This window comes from Raphanus sativus, chromosome 4 (assembly GCF_000801105.2).
Source record: "Raphanus sativus cultivar WK10039 chromosome 4, ASM80110v3, whole genome shotgun sequence".
In the NCBI taxonomy this organism is placed as follows: Eukaryota; Viridiplantae; Streptophyta; class Magnoliopsida; order Brassicales; family Brassicaceae; genus Raphanus; species Raphanus sativus.
Genome location: NC_079514.1, coordinates 21503413 through 21519791, shown reverse-complemented (window position 1 = coordinate 21519791; position 16379 = coordinate 21503413). Strand labels below are relative to the sequence as shown.

The following is a 16379-nucleotide window of genomic DNA, read 5'->3' as shown; positions in this document are numbered from 1 at the left end:
TGGAAGGATTCTCTCTCAAGGAAATTCTTATGAAAGATGGGTGAGTAAAAATGAAAGAGTTACCTCCTCTTTTATAAGCTTCAAGAATTACTATTCAAGCTCGGACTTTTGGATACACTCGCCTAACCCACGATTGGATAGGAGGAGCTACCCCTGGAAGCCTTTCTACCATAGATTGGATGGTACATAAACTTTCGGAGACCACCCTTTCAAGGTAGGCAGCTAGTGCCGGATCTGAGATTGCAGGCTCGTTAGGTGAATATTCTTCTTCCTCTGTATCGGAATCGCTATCCACTTGCACCCGGGTCGCGTCCTGAGCGGTCTCTCGGCTATCAGGTTCGTTACCCGTGGCGACGTGTCGGGGAGATGCTCCACAACCATCGCGACGAGTGCTACGCGAAGCCATAGGTCAAACCTTAGTTCGGAACCGCTTTCGTTTGTTGCTGGTTTTGGCCAAGGGTTTGATTCTCTTGTCGAAGGACAAGATTCTCTGCCTCCATAGGGTCTAGCTTCTCGGCGCTTTTCTGCAGCTGCTTGGAGTGTTCCCCAAGCTGATATTTTAGGGTTTGAACTTCTTGGAGAAGTTCGTGACCTCCGGAAGTGGTCTCCTGAGCTTTATGGAGGTCAGTGATTTAAATCTGAAGGGTTTCGTGTCGGTTGAGGAGCTCGAGTTCCCTCGGGGTCATTTCGGCTTGACTAGCATCGTCTTCTAGTGTCATTGTCACATAGTTCAATTACTCCCCTCTTTCTAGCGCCAAACTGTTATGGTATTTTTGTGTAGGGTCGTTTTAGTACTACAGAACACTAGAAGATTTGTAATAGAAAGCAAGAAGTCGAGGCTAGAAGAGATGGTTATTAAGTATATTATTCGGGACTACAACGTTGGTGTATGAACCTAGTTCTTTATCGCCTAAGCTCTAATCTCTTAGCCTCTAAAAGTCAATCCCGTAGCAATCCCCCGGGATGCACGAGAAGCTACCATGTGAAGGTATTCGGATCGACCTTGACCGGCCCTGCTCTTCAGTGGTACATCAATCTTCCTACCAAGTCTATCAAGTCCTTTGTGGCCCTTAGTGATAATTTTGTGGAGCAATTCGCTAGTAGTCGCAACCTAGAGAAAAACTCAGATGATCTCTATGAAGTCCTCCAGCATAGGAACGAACCCCTTCATTCCTACATAGCACCCTTCAACCAAGAGAAGGTGGCTATCCCCGAGTGCAACGCTGATACGGCCATCTCGGCCTTCAAGCGGGGCTTACGCTCGGAGGGAGATCTCTACAAAGGGCTGATTAAATACAAGTGCAGGACTATGGAGGATGTACTGTCTCGTGCTTGGGCTCAAGTAAGATGGGAAGAGGATGTTGCAAGTAGGGCCAAGGCTTATCCGAAGTACGATCAGAAGTCCTCGAAGCCGACCAGGAACGATCGTGATGAGCTCTTTCATCCCAAGTCAGCTAAAGAGACTAGCAATCCAGGCAGGGGCAGATTTCAAAATCGTCCTTTGCCTAGATCCGAAGGAATGATGGTATCCACATGGCCCGATATCTCTCATCTTGCGATAACAAAGCCAGATCTAATCGGTGTCCTACGACAAATTGGTCCTCAAGTCAAATGGCCTCCCAATATGAAGTCCTCGGAGGTTAATCGAAACCCCAGGCGGTGGTGCGAATTCCATAGTGATCATGGTCACATTACGGAAGATTGCATAGCCCTGAAGATAGAAGTCACCGAGCTACTCAAGAAAGGCCACCTGAGAGAGTTCCTCTCAGACAAGGCCAAGAACCTTCTGAATAAAGTAGGTCCCGGTTTCCTTACCGAAGCGGCTCCCGCATTGCCACCACAGCAAGACCGGGTTATCCATGTCATCTCAGGCGGATCGGAAGTAAGCGGAATCAGACCTACCAAAGGCTTGTCAACATGATGTTCGCCGACCAGATAGGGCAGACCATGGAGGTCTATATTGACGATATGCTGGTGAAATCCCTGGACGTTGAGGATCATATCTCACACCTTCAACATGCATTCACCACTCTCAGGAGGTACAATATGAAACTCAACCCTTCAAAGTGCTCATTCGGAGTAAGCTCTGGGAAGTTCCTGAGGTATATAGTCACCCACATGGGCATCAAAGCCAACCTAGAGCAGGTAAGAGCAATCCAAGTGATACCTTCCCCTCGTAACGTCAAGGAGGTTCAAAGACTGACAGGAAGGATGGCCGCCCTGAGTAGGTTCATCTCCAGGCTGTCCGACAAATCGCATGCCTTCTTCGAGACCTTGAAAGACCCCAAAGACTTTCAATGGACCGATAAATATGAGCAAGCCCTATCCGATCCCAAGGCCTATCTCACTACTCCACCTCTCCTCTCGAAGCCCTTGGAAGGGGAAGTCCTTTTGCTTTATTTGGCAGTATCAGAGCATGTGGTCAGTGCGGTCTTGGTAAGGGAAGAAGGAAGGAAATAGCATCCTATCTACTACGTGAGCAAATCGCTGTTAGACGCGGAGACCTGCTATAGTCACCTTAAAAAGCTAGCCCTCGCCTTAGTTAATGCGGCCCGAAAACTACGCCCCTACTTCCAGGCTCATTGTGGGAACCGAAATTCGCACCGTCAATATTTCGTATAAATAAGGAAACTAGGAAAACCCTAATTTCCCAGAACTTCCCGGATTTCTGAGAAACCACACGTCAAGCAATCAGAACACGACAATAACGGAAAATAAAAATAAAAATCGTAAAAAGAGAGCAAGAAGGATTTTATTCCGAATCTACGTATGAGCGTGACAACAACAAGGTAACGTGCTTCGGCTACGAGAGCTGCCGGCGAGATCCTAGTTCTAATACCCGAAGGTGGCTAAACCTAATTTGAGTCGCAGCTCGAAAAATAAAAACGGAAAGTTGCCTAAATTGCTCTAAGTGCTAAGTTGCTCTGGAAAAATTGATCCCTCTATGCCTCTCGCCTTGAACTCCTTATATACTCCCTCCAAGGTCGGTTTACGCTTCCCCCTTTTGCCCTTAAGCCGTCATAGTCGAAAAAATAGGAATATTCTATTTTTTTCGATCTTCATGATTATCTGCGGAAAGTTTTCATTTTTTCGGCGGAAACTGATGCTTATCCTCCAAGCATTAACCGTCATAAGGTTTATGGGTTTTTTAAGAAATCGTAAGTGGGCCTCGAATCAAGTTTAGGACCCCTTTGGGACGTATTTTTGATTTGAGACGTTTTTACGATTTCTCCGATAAGGTTAAGTTTCCGCGGTTTTATCGTAAACCAAACAGACGATTCCATTTGATCGAGAGATCAACAAACGGATAGTCGTGAGTTGCGGAGAACGGCTATACGGATAGTCGAGAATGCATAGCTTTACGTCGTATCGTCGTTTCGAAAGACTTCAGACATTTCGGAGAATGATCGATGTACGAACGCTCGATCGCTATAGCGACCAAACTTTGTCCGCAGCTCGGTCGCTATAGGGACCGAGTTCTATCCGCAGCTCGGTCGCTATAGCGACCGAGCTCTATACGGAGCTCGGTCGCTATAGCGACCGAGCCACATCCGAGGCTCAGTCGCTATAGCGACCGATCTCTGTTCGGAGCTCGGTCGCTTTAGCGACCGAGCCGCATCCGAGGCTCGGTCGCTATAGCGACCGAGCCGTGTCCGAGGCTCGGTCGCTATAGCGACCGAGCCGTGTCTGTGGCTCGGTCGCTATAGCGACCGAGCTGTAATCGTAGCTCGGTCGCTATAGCGACCGAGCGTGGTTTCGTGATCCGTTCGCTATAGCAACCGAGCTCTCGTTTGTGACCCGATTGCCATCGCGATCGGGTTTATGCCGTGGTCTGAGGTCCGTTATCCAAGTGTTTGAACCTATCGCAAAGCTACGATTTTCTTAGGATGCTTGTTTGCGGAGGTTTGGTCCTTTGATAACAAAGTTCCGTTTGACTTTAAGAAATCGTTACTTTCTTAAATCGTTGATTTCTCAAGTCGTTGATTAAGAAATCGTTGATTTCTTAAGTCGTTGATTAAGAAATCTTCGTTGTTTAAGAAATCGTTGATTTCTTAAATCGTTGATTAGGAAATCGTCGTTTTAAAGAATCGTTGTCTTAAAACAAGATTTTAAGGAATCTGCCTTGGAACTTCAAATAGGCCGTTCTCTCAAACCGTGAGGACCCAGAAAAAGATCAAGATATCAAATCGAAGCCCTCGCCGAGACGGGTCTGGTGAGTTCGGTCGCTATAGCGACCGAGCTTCGTCTGGAGCTCGGTCGCTATAGCAACCGAGCTTGTTTCCGAGCTCGGTCGCTATAGCGACCGAGCTTCGTATGACCCCTTGGTTGTTCCGCGATTGCCAAGCCGCATCCTTGTGGTTTAACGATCTTTTGTTATCTCCGATGATCGTGTTTTAACGAGAACTTTGTTTAGTCGCGGAACCTTTTGCAAGGAAACGATTTTTAAGAAATCGTTGATTTAAGAAATAGTAGATTTAAGAAATCATTGATTTTAAGAAATCGTTTTAAAAACAAGATTTTCTCGCAAGTTTTTTCGTATAAGTTTTTCATATAAGTTTTCCTTGAAAACGTAGAAATTCTTAAGACGTATATTTTTATCGAATGTTTTGATACTAACTTCGTCGTCAACACGAACCATTGGAGCTTGTTTCGATGCTGTGGACAAATCTATTCAAGAATTTTATCGTAAAAATTAATTTAAGCAATTTTTACGAGAATTATCTTTTTCGAGGAATATTTTCGAAAGTTAATTTCGTTGTGACCGTTTTTGATCCCAACAGTTAGCCCCCCAGCCCGTTAGAACCGTGGATCGTAGATGCGAGGTTCTAGCGGGCGATAAGACAAGTTAGTCAAGTTAGGCGGAATTAACGGTTGAAAATGTCCATTGGAAGTTGTACGTTCATTCTAAGAAGAGTGGAATCTTTATAATATTGGGGCTGCGCTTGATGAAAGCTGCCTACGTACCCTTTGTCAAAAGGGATCAAGCCATTCGTAGTTCGTCTTGGAGTTAAGATTCTTATGACCTGTTTTCCAGTGAGACTTTATTGTCTAGTTATGTGTAGTGAATTTCGAGCATGTTTCTGTCGATGGTATTTCGTATTGGACCTTTGTCGGCCGCAAGAGTAGCCCCGGAGGCTGTTTATTTTGGCCAAGTTTGGCCTGTAAAAAATATTTTGCTCAAATCTATAAAATCGCGGTTTTTATAAATCGAGAGAACTTTCGTTTATCGAAGTTAGAGGGACAGGGTGTGAGTTGTCGTCTCATTCCTGCCTCTCCGATGATCACCGTATCCATCGATTGTACAAAGCGAGATTTTTCGCGGTTTACTGATTTACGCGAAGGTTCGTGAAACGGATGGACTTAAGTGAAGAGACAAGTTTTGGGATCTCGTATCGGGTGTTGATACTATGTCTGTGAGATGTTAAGTACCAGCAAGGCTGGATTTAGGGCAAGACCTAGGTTTACTTTCGGACTGAGGCTTTGCGATGACAAATCGGCTTTCGTTTTGCCTGTTTGCGATTTTAATCTGACTCGTACAGTTTTAAAATCCGCGAAGTGTTATCGGCTTATTATGATTTGTCTGGGTACGAGTTGGATGTATAGCGCTATGGTATCCTGGTCGGATGTAAGAGAGCCTACCCTTAGGTGGCTTGTCTGTTTAGGATGTTAGAGTTCGTTTGTTGTGATCAGCAACAACGATATGATGCCGTTTAGAAGGCGTATGAAATTTTGGTCGAAAAAATGTTTATTCGAGCACGAAGCGACGTCTCGCAGTGCTGCGACTTTATTTTTCTTTACGCCATAAGAGGATTATGGGCTTTGGCTTATGATTTGATTTATACTTTCGTCAAGTGTAAATGGTAGAATCCGAGTAGTCATTTCGGATTTTGATTTTGTCGCTTTGTCCGTATGCTACTTTTTAGCAAGCGTTTTTAGGTGTAAGCGATGGGAGACATGTGTCTGGATGTGATAATCATTTTGTGGATATTGGATCCGTTGCCACAGCCGTTTAGTAGTTGGCGAATTGTTTTGAGGATTTTGGACCGAAGGGTCGTGTAAATTTACCAGGGAGAAGCGTCTAACTTCACTGTGTTTCGTGAAGTGTTTGCCTTCCGGAACTTGTTTTTGAATTTTTAAGAATGACTTGTATAGCTCTAGGAGCTTTGTTACGAGTGTTTCTTTTTATACCGCGTTTTATGGAGCGTATAGAACTTAATCGATTGATGATAAGTTTAAATCTTCCGTTAACAATATGGTTGTTAGGACTGAGTTTCGTTACGAAGAATTCATCGTTTGATTTCCGATTCTGGGTTATACGATAAAACTGCTTGCATAATAGTCACTTGGCGTTTTACGACAAATCGTGGATTGTTGTTTAGCTGTTAGCCGTTAAGCGTTTGGAGCGGGTGTCGCTCAGTAGTTTTGGATTGGCATGGAGGCTAGGTGCAGTCATATAGCCAGGGAAGTTGTTGGTAAAGGATCGTCGTAGAATATGTGCGGACTTGGTTGCAGGGTCATTTCCTGTTTCGCGTAGCCAAGGGTAGTAAAAGCAGGAATCAGGAGCAAAATTATCTACGACTGATATCCGTTGTTTTATTTTACAAAAGAAAACGGGTTAACCGTTCTTTCGAAGGTTTTTCTTTCTTTTGGAAGCAGGACGAGTGTGCCTTAGAATGCATGGCGATCGTTTCTCGGTTTTTCGAAAGACTAGGTCGGTTTGCATGTTCTGCCTGGAAAGTCAAGGAACAATGGAACAAGACTGAAAAATTTGCCTAAGACTTAGCTTGCTAGACTATCCACCTAGGTTCTAAGAGCATCTCCATTAGTGAGACTGGGCTCGAATTCCAAGACAAATTTTTTTATTTTTTTATTTTTTCTTTTTAATTATAAAAAAAAAAAAAAAAAAAAATAGAGCGGAACCAATCGCGGGCCGCCACGTGGCGTGGGGCCCGCGAAACAGTTAAGAGACAGGTTCACTCAGAAGGATTTTTAAGAGACAGGTTCAAAGTAAATGTGGGCCCCACGATTTTTTTAATATTTTTTTTTTTTGGAACAGTTAAGGATTAGGGGTATTAAAACCCCTAATGGAGATGCTCTAAGTTCCCTAAATTCTACGGCAGTTTTCAAGACGTTTTCGTTCCTTTCCAACCAAATATTAAAACCTTGACGGAATTTTTAGTCAGACATACCTTAGTCCCATTGATGATTCGAGATTGCCCCTTCTTCTTTCTTCTTCTCCTCTTTTCTTCTGACTTTATCGAAAGTTTTTATGCGTTTAGGAATGGCCACTTTCGATTCAGCGTCGAAGGACTTCGAAAAGTCAGTTACCGAATTTCATATGAATTGATTTTCGACTTAACGTGGCGGAATCTGGTAAAATCACATTGTGTTTTATGCATCGAAAGAATTTTACGAAATCGTTGAACCAAATGGAGGAGAAGCAGACAAAGAGTGGCGTTTGGAAAGACGGGTCAATGGACAAGGCGTCACTCGAGTGAGGCTCTCAGTTCGTCAGGCTGCGAGCGAATTGGTTATGTTCCAGATACGATATTGTTTGGCTTTATGAATGATGTTTCGTAAAATATGGCCGAGCTGGATCTTACGAAAGTTGTTTCCTAAATCGCTGTCGAGCTTTTATTTATCGAGAGTTATTTCACAACTGCTGCCGAGTTAATTTTACGGAAGTCGTTTCGTAAAATTGTTGTCGAGTTTAATTGTACAAAATCTTTCTCGTGAAATATTTGTCAAGTTTTTTGTTTTTTTTTTTTTTTTTACGAAAGGTGTTTCGTAAAAATTATCGAATTTTAATATCGGAATTCCTAGATGCGGTGAGGTGTAATTTTGGTGACTAATCTTAATTATAAACTTTCTCGTTTCCGTGGGATTGATCCGAAGGAGTTTTGAGTAGTTTTTCGAAAGTAAGATTAGTAGACAAAACTCGAGAGTCCGCAACGAGCGAAATCTTAGGTGTCAGGAAACGTCTTAGCAGTGAGGGATATGATCTCTCGTTTTGGCTTTGTTTAGTCTTCGTTAACCGTTTTAAGTTTCGAGTGATTTTATAGAAATCACTCCATTTTTTCGAAACTGGTTGAGAAGGATGGCGAGCTGGTCGGGACATAGTCGAGACAAACCAAATTCACAATGGGAGTTGCTCGGGAGAGTTGTTTGGAAGAAGTACAGTAATGGTATCGGTCTTCCGAATGAATCCCAATTCCTCGTATAGTTAAGATGATTGGTGTTTTAGAGTAACCGTAATCGTTTTATACGATGAATTGCAATCCATTTGTTAGTCGGACCTTCCGAGTTTTTTCCGTAACTTTCCCGATCGTTCTGATCGAAGGTTTTTAGATTCACGATTTTAAGAATTTGCACTACGTGGCTTCGAGCGAGGATGCAAAGTACGTTATTGGACTAGTGTCGGGATGGTTTCACGAGGAATCGGCCGCACTTGCTGATCGACCCGCAGCCCGCTGCCCAGGACCGTGACGTCAGTCTGGCCACCCGCTGTCAGCGAGTGACAGCAAGCTGAGACGAGTCCCACTTGTTTTCGTCGTAAAATCTCAACGGAAACTCCGATTGAGACGAAACGAGATATCGATCGACAATTAGTCGGCTAAACCATTTCGTCCTCGATATCGATCGACAACACTGAATGTGTATCGATCGATTATAATCTTCTAGTACGCGGATCTTCTCAGCTACATCGATCGACGACTCAGGATGAGTATCGATCGATTATAATTGCAATGTTGACTTCCGACTTAGTCTTGAATGGTCAACTCGGGTATATCATCTCTTGTACTCCAAAATGCTCCAAAAACATCACTTTCTCACAAAATGCTCCTGAACCTGAAAACATACCTAACAGGCTAGAAAACAGATTAAATATATAATAAAATACTGGTATACCATGGTTAAAAACGGGTAAAATCCATGGTATATCAACTCCCCCATACTTACTCCTTTGCTTGTCCTCAAGCAAAAACAGTAGTCTTTGGAAAAGGTTTGAAAATAGCAGGAACTCAAAGATTAAAAATATTGAAGTCATCACTCTATGGGTTTGCAATTTATGTATAAACATCCTAATCACATAAGTTCACTATGCTTTATCCTAGCTTAGCAACCAAACTCATCAAGTCAACAACTTAGCAAATCTCATCTGACATTCCCCTCTACTAACCTCATTTCTTAACATAAAATAAAAGTGCAGGCTTTACCTTGGGAGTATCGATCAAAGGACACATGGATTCAACTCAAACAAGTATCTGAACAGACAAGTAGTCTTCTCTGATCCCTTTCTCCCCTCTTCTCTCTTCTCTGAATCTCTTATTAGTTTCAATTTCAACATGTTTCGATGCCACATAGGTCATCTAGTCCATCTCATTGACATTTGCATTGTAACTCATACATTTTTGGCAAAGTGTAGCGAATAATGGGGTTCGGTACTCAACCTATCCCTCGTTTCCACAATGTGTGATCATCCTTGAGATTTAGAATACTGGGGTCGCAGGAGACACTCCTACCCCTCTGCCTCTCAAGAAATCATTTCGATCTTTTATAACATAAACTTAGATCTCGAGACGCTGAAGAGAGAGAAGGAAGGGAACCAGAAACACACAGACAGTATATGGCATGAGGTTTATGCTTGACCCTAGATCGACCAGTGAGCATGAGAAGACTGTTCTCCCAATCTGAACTGAGAGGACAAATTTTCCCGGATCACCCCGCTTCTTGATCCTTCTGTTCTGGAGCACCGCACTGCATTCCTTAGAGACAATCATGAACTCGCTGTCATCAGATATCTTCCCAGAGATCAGTCCCTTCACAAAGCTACGCATGGATGGAATCATCTGGATCGCACTCATTAGAGGGAGTTTGACAGTTAGGTCTTCCAGCATTTTCCTGCACTTCATCTCTTCCTTATCCTTGCGTGTAGCCTTAGCTGGAACAGGGTAGGGTACTTTTGGTACATACTGACAAGCAGGAGAAGGTGCTGCAGTTGGTGGAACAACCCCAGCGGGTCGTTCTGCTTCAGTCGGAACAGTCTCAGTAGGGTGTTCTGCCTCTTCCTCATCTGTGGGTACAACTTTAGGTGGCTGATCCGACTCCTTCTGCTTCCCTTTCTCAGCCGATGTGAATCTCCTGGGGTCCAGATCAGGCAGTTGCTTTCCACTCCTTAGACCTACCGCATTGCACTCCTTGGGGTTCTTGTCTGTTTTTCCAGGGAGAGTTCCTTGCTGTCTCTTAACATTTTCAGCAGTCTGAGCAATCTGAATATCCATCTGTCTCATATGGCTTGAGACATTGTCATACTTGACACTCAGGTCATTGAACATATGATTCATCCTGGTGTTGATGTCGTTTGTGACCTGGTTCAGTGCTTTTCCTTGGATCTGCTGTCCTTGGAGCAGTTGGCTCATCATATTGGCGAGGCTCTTCATGTCATCATGCGGAGCAGTCTGAGCCGGTTGTGCAGCCTGCTGATTAACCGGCTGTTTCTGGCTATGGAATTGGGCATTCTAAGCTGGGTTGAGGACAAAGGTTCTTCCTTGATTGCCATAAGGCCTTTGGTATCCACTGTTCTGACCCTGATTTCCTTGAGCTTTATCGTCTGGTTTAGGGGCATTGAACAAGTGGGGATTGTTCCTCACGTTAGGGTTCGGGTGATAGTTCTTGAACTGCCATCCTTGCCCATTCACATAGCTCACTTCATGCTGATCTTCAGCCGACTGATCTGCCTCTGATGTGCCTTCCGCGGTTGCTTTATCCTGAGGGGATTCTTCCATGGTGAAGACCTGGTTCTGGTTGCTCTTAATCAGCTGATCGACCTTGGCAGAGAGCTCATCAATCTTGTTGTTATCGATGCTTTTCACCTTCTGAGTGCGATCAGTCTCGCGGTTATTATAAGCTGAGCTTGAGGCCATGTTTTCAATCAACTCGAAGGCACCTTGAGTGGATTGGGTCATGAAATCTCCCTTACTGGCTGAGTTCAAAGCGTTCATGTACTCCCAGCCTACTCCATCGTAGAACACTCCCAGCAGATAGTCTTCCTCAAAACCGTGATGTGGGCACTCTCTGCGGTAGACGTTGAATCGCTCCCATGCATCGCAGAACGGCTCGTCCACCAACTGTTTGAAGGTCACGATCTTCTGTCTCAGAGCTGCCGTCTTCGATTTCGTGTGAAGTGGCTTAGGAAGGCCTCTCAGACTTGTTCCCAAGTGGTGAGTGATCCCGTAGGTAGGGAATCAAGCCAGCGAGCAGCTTTCCCATCAAGAAAGAAAGGGAACAGAGTACACTTGATGTAATCGGGTGGTACTCCATTCGCTTTAGTGAAACCACACATCTTCTCAAAGTGTTCGATGTGGTCCATCGGTATCTCAGCAGGAAGTCCATTGAAGATCTTCCTTTGCACTAGACTTATCAAGGCTGGCTTGATCTCGAAGTCCTGCTTAGTGCACGGTGGAGGGTTGATGGCAGATCGCGTAGGAGGCAGATTGCGCAGTAAGTTTCTCTGGCCGATCTGGACAACTTCCTCCTGTTGGTTCTGCTGGTTCGCAGCATTCAGAGCAGCTTACTCGGTAGCGGCTTGCTGCGCTTGGATCGTTTGCTGCATCTGCTGTTGCATGAGTGCAAACGCAGCAGTGAGATCATCTTGGTGATCACCCATGTTGGTGTTCGTTGATCTCGGCTGTTGACGGTTCTGTCGTTCCAATCTCGCTAGTTCCTCGTTGGTAAGCTGATGCAATGGTCCTTGTGCTTTGCTCCGAGTATGTCTACTGGTCATGCACCTGGGTCATCAGCTGAAACAAAGAAGTAAACACGAGTTAGATATCTTAGACTAGATATGAAACCGAAAATTAGAGGTAAAAAATCTGGTCCCCATCGCAACGGCGCGAAAACTTGATATACTAAAAATGAATCCTTGCTACTGCCAATTTAACAGTTGCAATTGTAGTACTTGAGATTCAAATCTAGAGGACTAGTCTACACTCTAGTTCTATGAGTTTCGAAATCAAGCTAAGATGAAGATATGGTTTTGGTTGAAAGAGACGATAGTTAACAAGCAAAATAAACACGAGATTAATTCAATTAAACAAGAGCTAGCCTAGGGTATTTCATTGGGTGTTGAATTGGAGCCAAACAATTATTCAAGCGCGATGAAGAGCTTTCTAGAACTCGGATCACTCAGCTGGAACACTCCATTGTCGTGGCAGTGATCGCTTTGCAGATCGATCTCACCACCTAACTGTCGTTGGGATGAGGATTGATTGCAAGCTTTAGAGAACAGGTCCGATCAGTTCACTTACCACCCTAATATCTACTTTCGCTGATTAGGGATACTAAGCTCATTCAATACATGTCAAGTTATCATCCTAAGCGGTTAACTAGGCGATTAACTAGTGATCTAACATCAAGTGATCAGGTTAATGAAAGCAGTAAGAACAGTATGAATGAAGAACAGTTATGGATCGCTTATCTATGTTTAGCTCATGTCTCAACACCCTAAAAACCCTAGGCGAGCAAGGCTACTACTCGATCATGATGCAGATAAACAGAGACATAAATCCTGAATAAAATTGCATAAGAACAAAGTATGAAACAATAGGGTTCAGATGATCTTCTCTATGAGAGGATGGATTCTTCTCCCTTACAAGTTGCAGATCGCAAATCAAAGTGTTCTCTTGTAAAAACTAGCGTAAGAAAATAGTAAAAAGATAGATGGCGTTTTATATGGAGGCGCCAATCAGAAGAAAAGAGATTAGGGCAACAGGGCTTTATTTCCCGAAATAAAGAGTTTCCATATTCGTCGGGAACAATTTCTGGATCACTCCGTCTGCTTATTCCGCTTGAGAGAGAACAGTCTCGGGACTGTTCTACTTGAGTGTTCTCCGCATGATTGCTCCAAAAGGACATCTTTTCATCAGGCACCTTCTCTTCTCTCTTCTACTAACTCCAGACCAGTAAAAGGTCAAAAAGGACTAGACTGACACGAATTAGTGACTTGAAACAAATGAAAACATATATACAATGATGTGAAAAACACCATATATCAGTAATTTATAGAAAGTTTTATTAGGCGTTTAGGAATGGCCACTTTCGATTCAACGACAAATGACTTCAAAGAGTCAGTTACTGAATTTCATATGAATTGGTTTTCGACGAAATTCTGACGAGAATATCGGAATGAGGAAGGGATATCAATGTCCAAGTTCATGTTCCCGTTTCTTCGTATCTCTGATTTTACCAAATTGACCAGGTGCATTTTGTATATTGTTGTAGAGTCTATCGAAAGTTATGAATAGAAGTTTTCGACTCAACGTGGCAGACTCTGGTAAAATCATATTGCGTTTTATGTGCCGAAGGAATTTTACGAAATTGAACCAAAGGGAGGAGAAGCAGGCAAAGAGGGGCGTTTTGGAAAGACGGGTCAATGGACAAGGCGTCACTCGGGTTAGGCTCTCAGTTCGTCAGGCTGTGAGCGAACTGGTCATGTTCCAGATACGATATTGTTTGGCTTTATGAATGATGTTTCGTAAAATATGGCCGAGCTTGATCTTACGAAAGTTGTTTCCTAAAACGCAGTCGAGCTTTTTATTTTTCGAGAGTTATTCCACAACTGTTGCCGAGTTAATTTTACTGGAAGTCGTTTCGTAAAATTGTTGTCGAGTTTAATTGTACAAAATCTCTCTCGTGAAATATTTTCGAGTATTATTTTACGAAAAGTGTTCCGCAAAATGTTATCGAACTTAATATCAGAAATCCTTGCTGCGGTGAGGCGTAATTTTGGTGACTAAACTTAATCATAAACTTTCTCGTTTCCGTAGGATTGACCCGAAGGAGTTTTTCGAAAGTAAGCTTAGTAGACAACAGTCGAGAGTCCGCAACGAGCGAAATCTTAGGTGTCAGAAAATGTCTTAGCAATGAGGGATATGATCTCTCGTTTTGGCTTTGTTTAGTCTTCGTTAATCATTTTTAAGTTTTTAGTGATTTTATAGAAATACCTCCATTTTTTCGAAACTGGTTGATACTGCTCAAATTACCCTATAGAGTTTACTCTCTCAAATAAGAGGTTCAGCTATAGTACTTAGGGATCAAATCACGAGGAGCTAGGGAACCAATTAAATCTAATCAATTAATCAATCCTAGGTGAAGTTAGTTTTAATGATGAAATGTAAATGACAATTCCTAAAATGAGCAAGGTAGTTGCTTTAACTAACAATATGATGGTTGTTTAAATGATAATAAAGAGTGCTAGACTTAGGGCTTTAATTGAGGAATGGAGATTATAATATATATAAATGCCTAACAAGTTGCTTGCACGATACTATAGAACTCAGCCGCTTAACTCTCAGTGATGTCTCACTGGTTAAATGATCTAGATATCTGGCCTCAACTGTGTTGACCAGAAAAAAAGTCGATCGATATCCTTTAGAGATATCGAGCGATACACCTTTCGCAGCGCCGATCGATTCACCTGTCGGGATATCGATCGACGGCTTCTAGATATGCCTAGGCGCGAGCCGATAATGAACACTAGGTCTCAAGGAGGGCGGTTAGCTCTTCTCCAAGGAAACACTAGTTCAAACAGATAATTCAAGATATCAAAGATCCTAGTGATCTATGCTCTAGTTAGCTACTCTAGAACAAGCTTAGGGTGCAATCTATTTGATGAATATCACAACTTAGCAATTATAGTTTGGGGCTAATCCCACAAACCTATTTAAACCCTAGATCTAACAAGTAGACTACTCAGACATAGCTAAGCAATTCATAATAATAGATAGATAAAAGAATTGCATTGATAGGGAATAGAAAACAAATGGAGTTCACAAATCTCTCAATGATCTCTCCAAACTCTCAAAACATATAAAACTCTAATCTTTCTCGCACACTCTCTGCTTTGCCTCTCAAGACTTGTTGCTTCTTAGACTTGTCAAAGCTTGCCGTCAAAAACAGTTAGCATGAATACTTAAGCATTTCCATTAGGTTAAAAACTAGTCAGGGGCAATCTCGTAATTTGGTGAAGTCTTGGTGAAGTAGTCGGCTAAACCATTTCGTCCTCGATATCGATTGACAACACTAGATGTGTATCGATCGATTATAATCTTCTAGTATGCGGATCTTCTCAGCTACATCGATCGACAACTCAGGATGAGTATCGATCGATTCTGATCACAATGTTGACTTCCGACTTGGTCTTGAATGGTCAACTCGGGTGTATCATCTCTTGTACTCCAAAATGCTCCAAAAACATCACTTTGTCATGAAACGCTCTTGAATCTGAAAACATACCTAACAGGCTAGAAAACACATTAGTTATATAATAAAATACTAGTATACCATGGTAGAAAATAGGTGAAATCCATGGTACATCGACTCTTCCAGACTTACTCCTTTGCTTGTCCTCAAGAAAAAACCAGTAGTCTTTGGAAAAGTTTTGAAAACAGTAGGGACTCAAAGATTCAAAATATTGAAGTCATCACTCTATGGGTTTGCAATTCATATCTAAACACCCTAATCACAGAAGTTCATTATGCATTATCCTAGCTTAGCAACCAAATTCATCTAGTCCACAACTTAGCAAATATTATCTGACATTCCCATCTACTAACCTCATTTCTTAACATAAAATAAAAGTGCAGACTTTACCTTGGAAGTATCGATCAAAGGACACATGGATTCAACTCAAACAAGTATCTGAAGACACAGGTAGTCTTCTCTGATCTCTTTCTCCCCTCATCTCTCTTTGTGGGAACCGAAATTCGCACTGTCGATTTTAGTTAAGTTTAAACGTAGGAAAACTAAGTTGACCTAGTTTTCTCCGAAGATCCCGGCTATCTGCTGGGCCACGCACGACGAAGTTAATAGGAGTTTAATTTGGGAATAAATGCGTAAAATAAAGAGAGCAAAAGAAAGAATCTTATTTCCGAATTCGCGGAGAGCGTTTGAACAACAGGTCGAGATCTCGGCCGCAAGAGCTGTCGATTGTCGCTAGTCTCAAAACCTAGATCTAACCTAGTTGAGTCGCAGCTCGCTAAAAAGGAAATAAAAGCCTAAGTTCTAAGTTGCTCTAGAGTGGTTTCTTTCTTCTGATTTCGGATCCCCCTTCCTCTGCTCCTAGCCTTGCTTATATACTCCCATATGACGGTCTATTCTTGATGGGCTGAGTCTGCCGCGAGCTGGGCTTTTTCCATTTTCGTCGGCCTTCGTGTTTATCGGGAAAGTTGACATTTATCCTTTCGGAAATTTGACATTTATCCTTTTGGAAGTTTAACATTTATCTTGTTATGTGAAGATAATTGTAAACCGTCGTATCTATCTTTTAGAAAATCGTAAATGGGCCGTCCGATCGGGTTTGGTCCCTTTCGGGCCGTCTT

At 42.8% G+C, this 16379-nt stretch overlaps 1 protein-coding gene and 1 non-coding gene across 2 annotated transcripts; both read left to right on the top strand.

The window, feature by feature from the left end:
* Positions 1–889: 889 nt before the first annotated feature.
* LOC130511190 (uncharacterized) lies at positions 890–1921 on the top strand. The gene has a single exon (XM_057008067.1). It carries the CDS (start codon positions 890–892, stop codon positions 1919–1921), a length of 1032 nt encoding a protein of 343 aa, XP_056864047.1.
* A 9134-nt stretch (positions 1922–11055) lies between these two features.
* Positions 11056–11162, top strand: LOC130512149 (small nucleolar RNA R71). The gene has a single exon (XR_008945710.1). It is a non-coding gene; the product is annotated as a small nucleolar RNA R71 (small nucleolar RNA).
* Positions 11163–16379: the final 5217 nt, after the last annotated feature.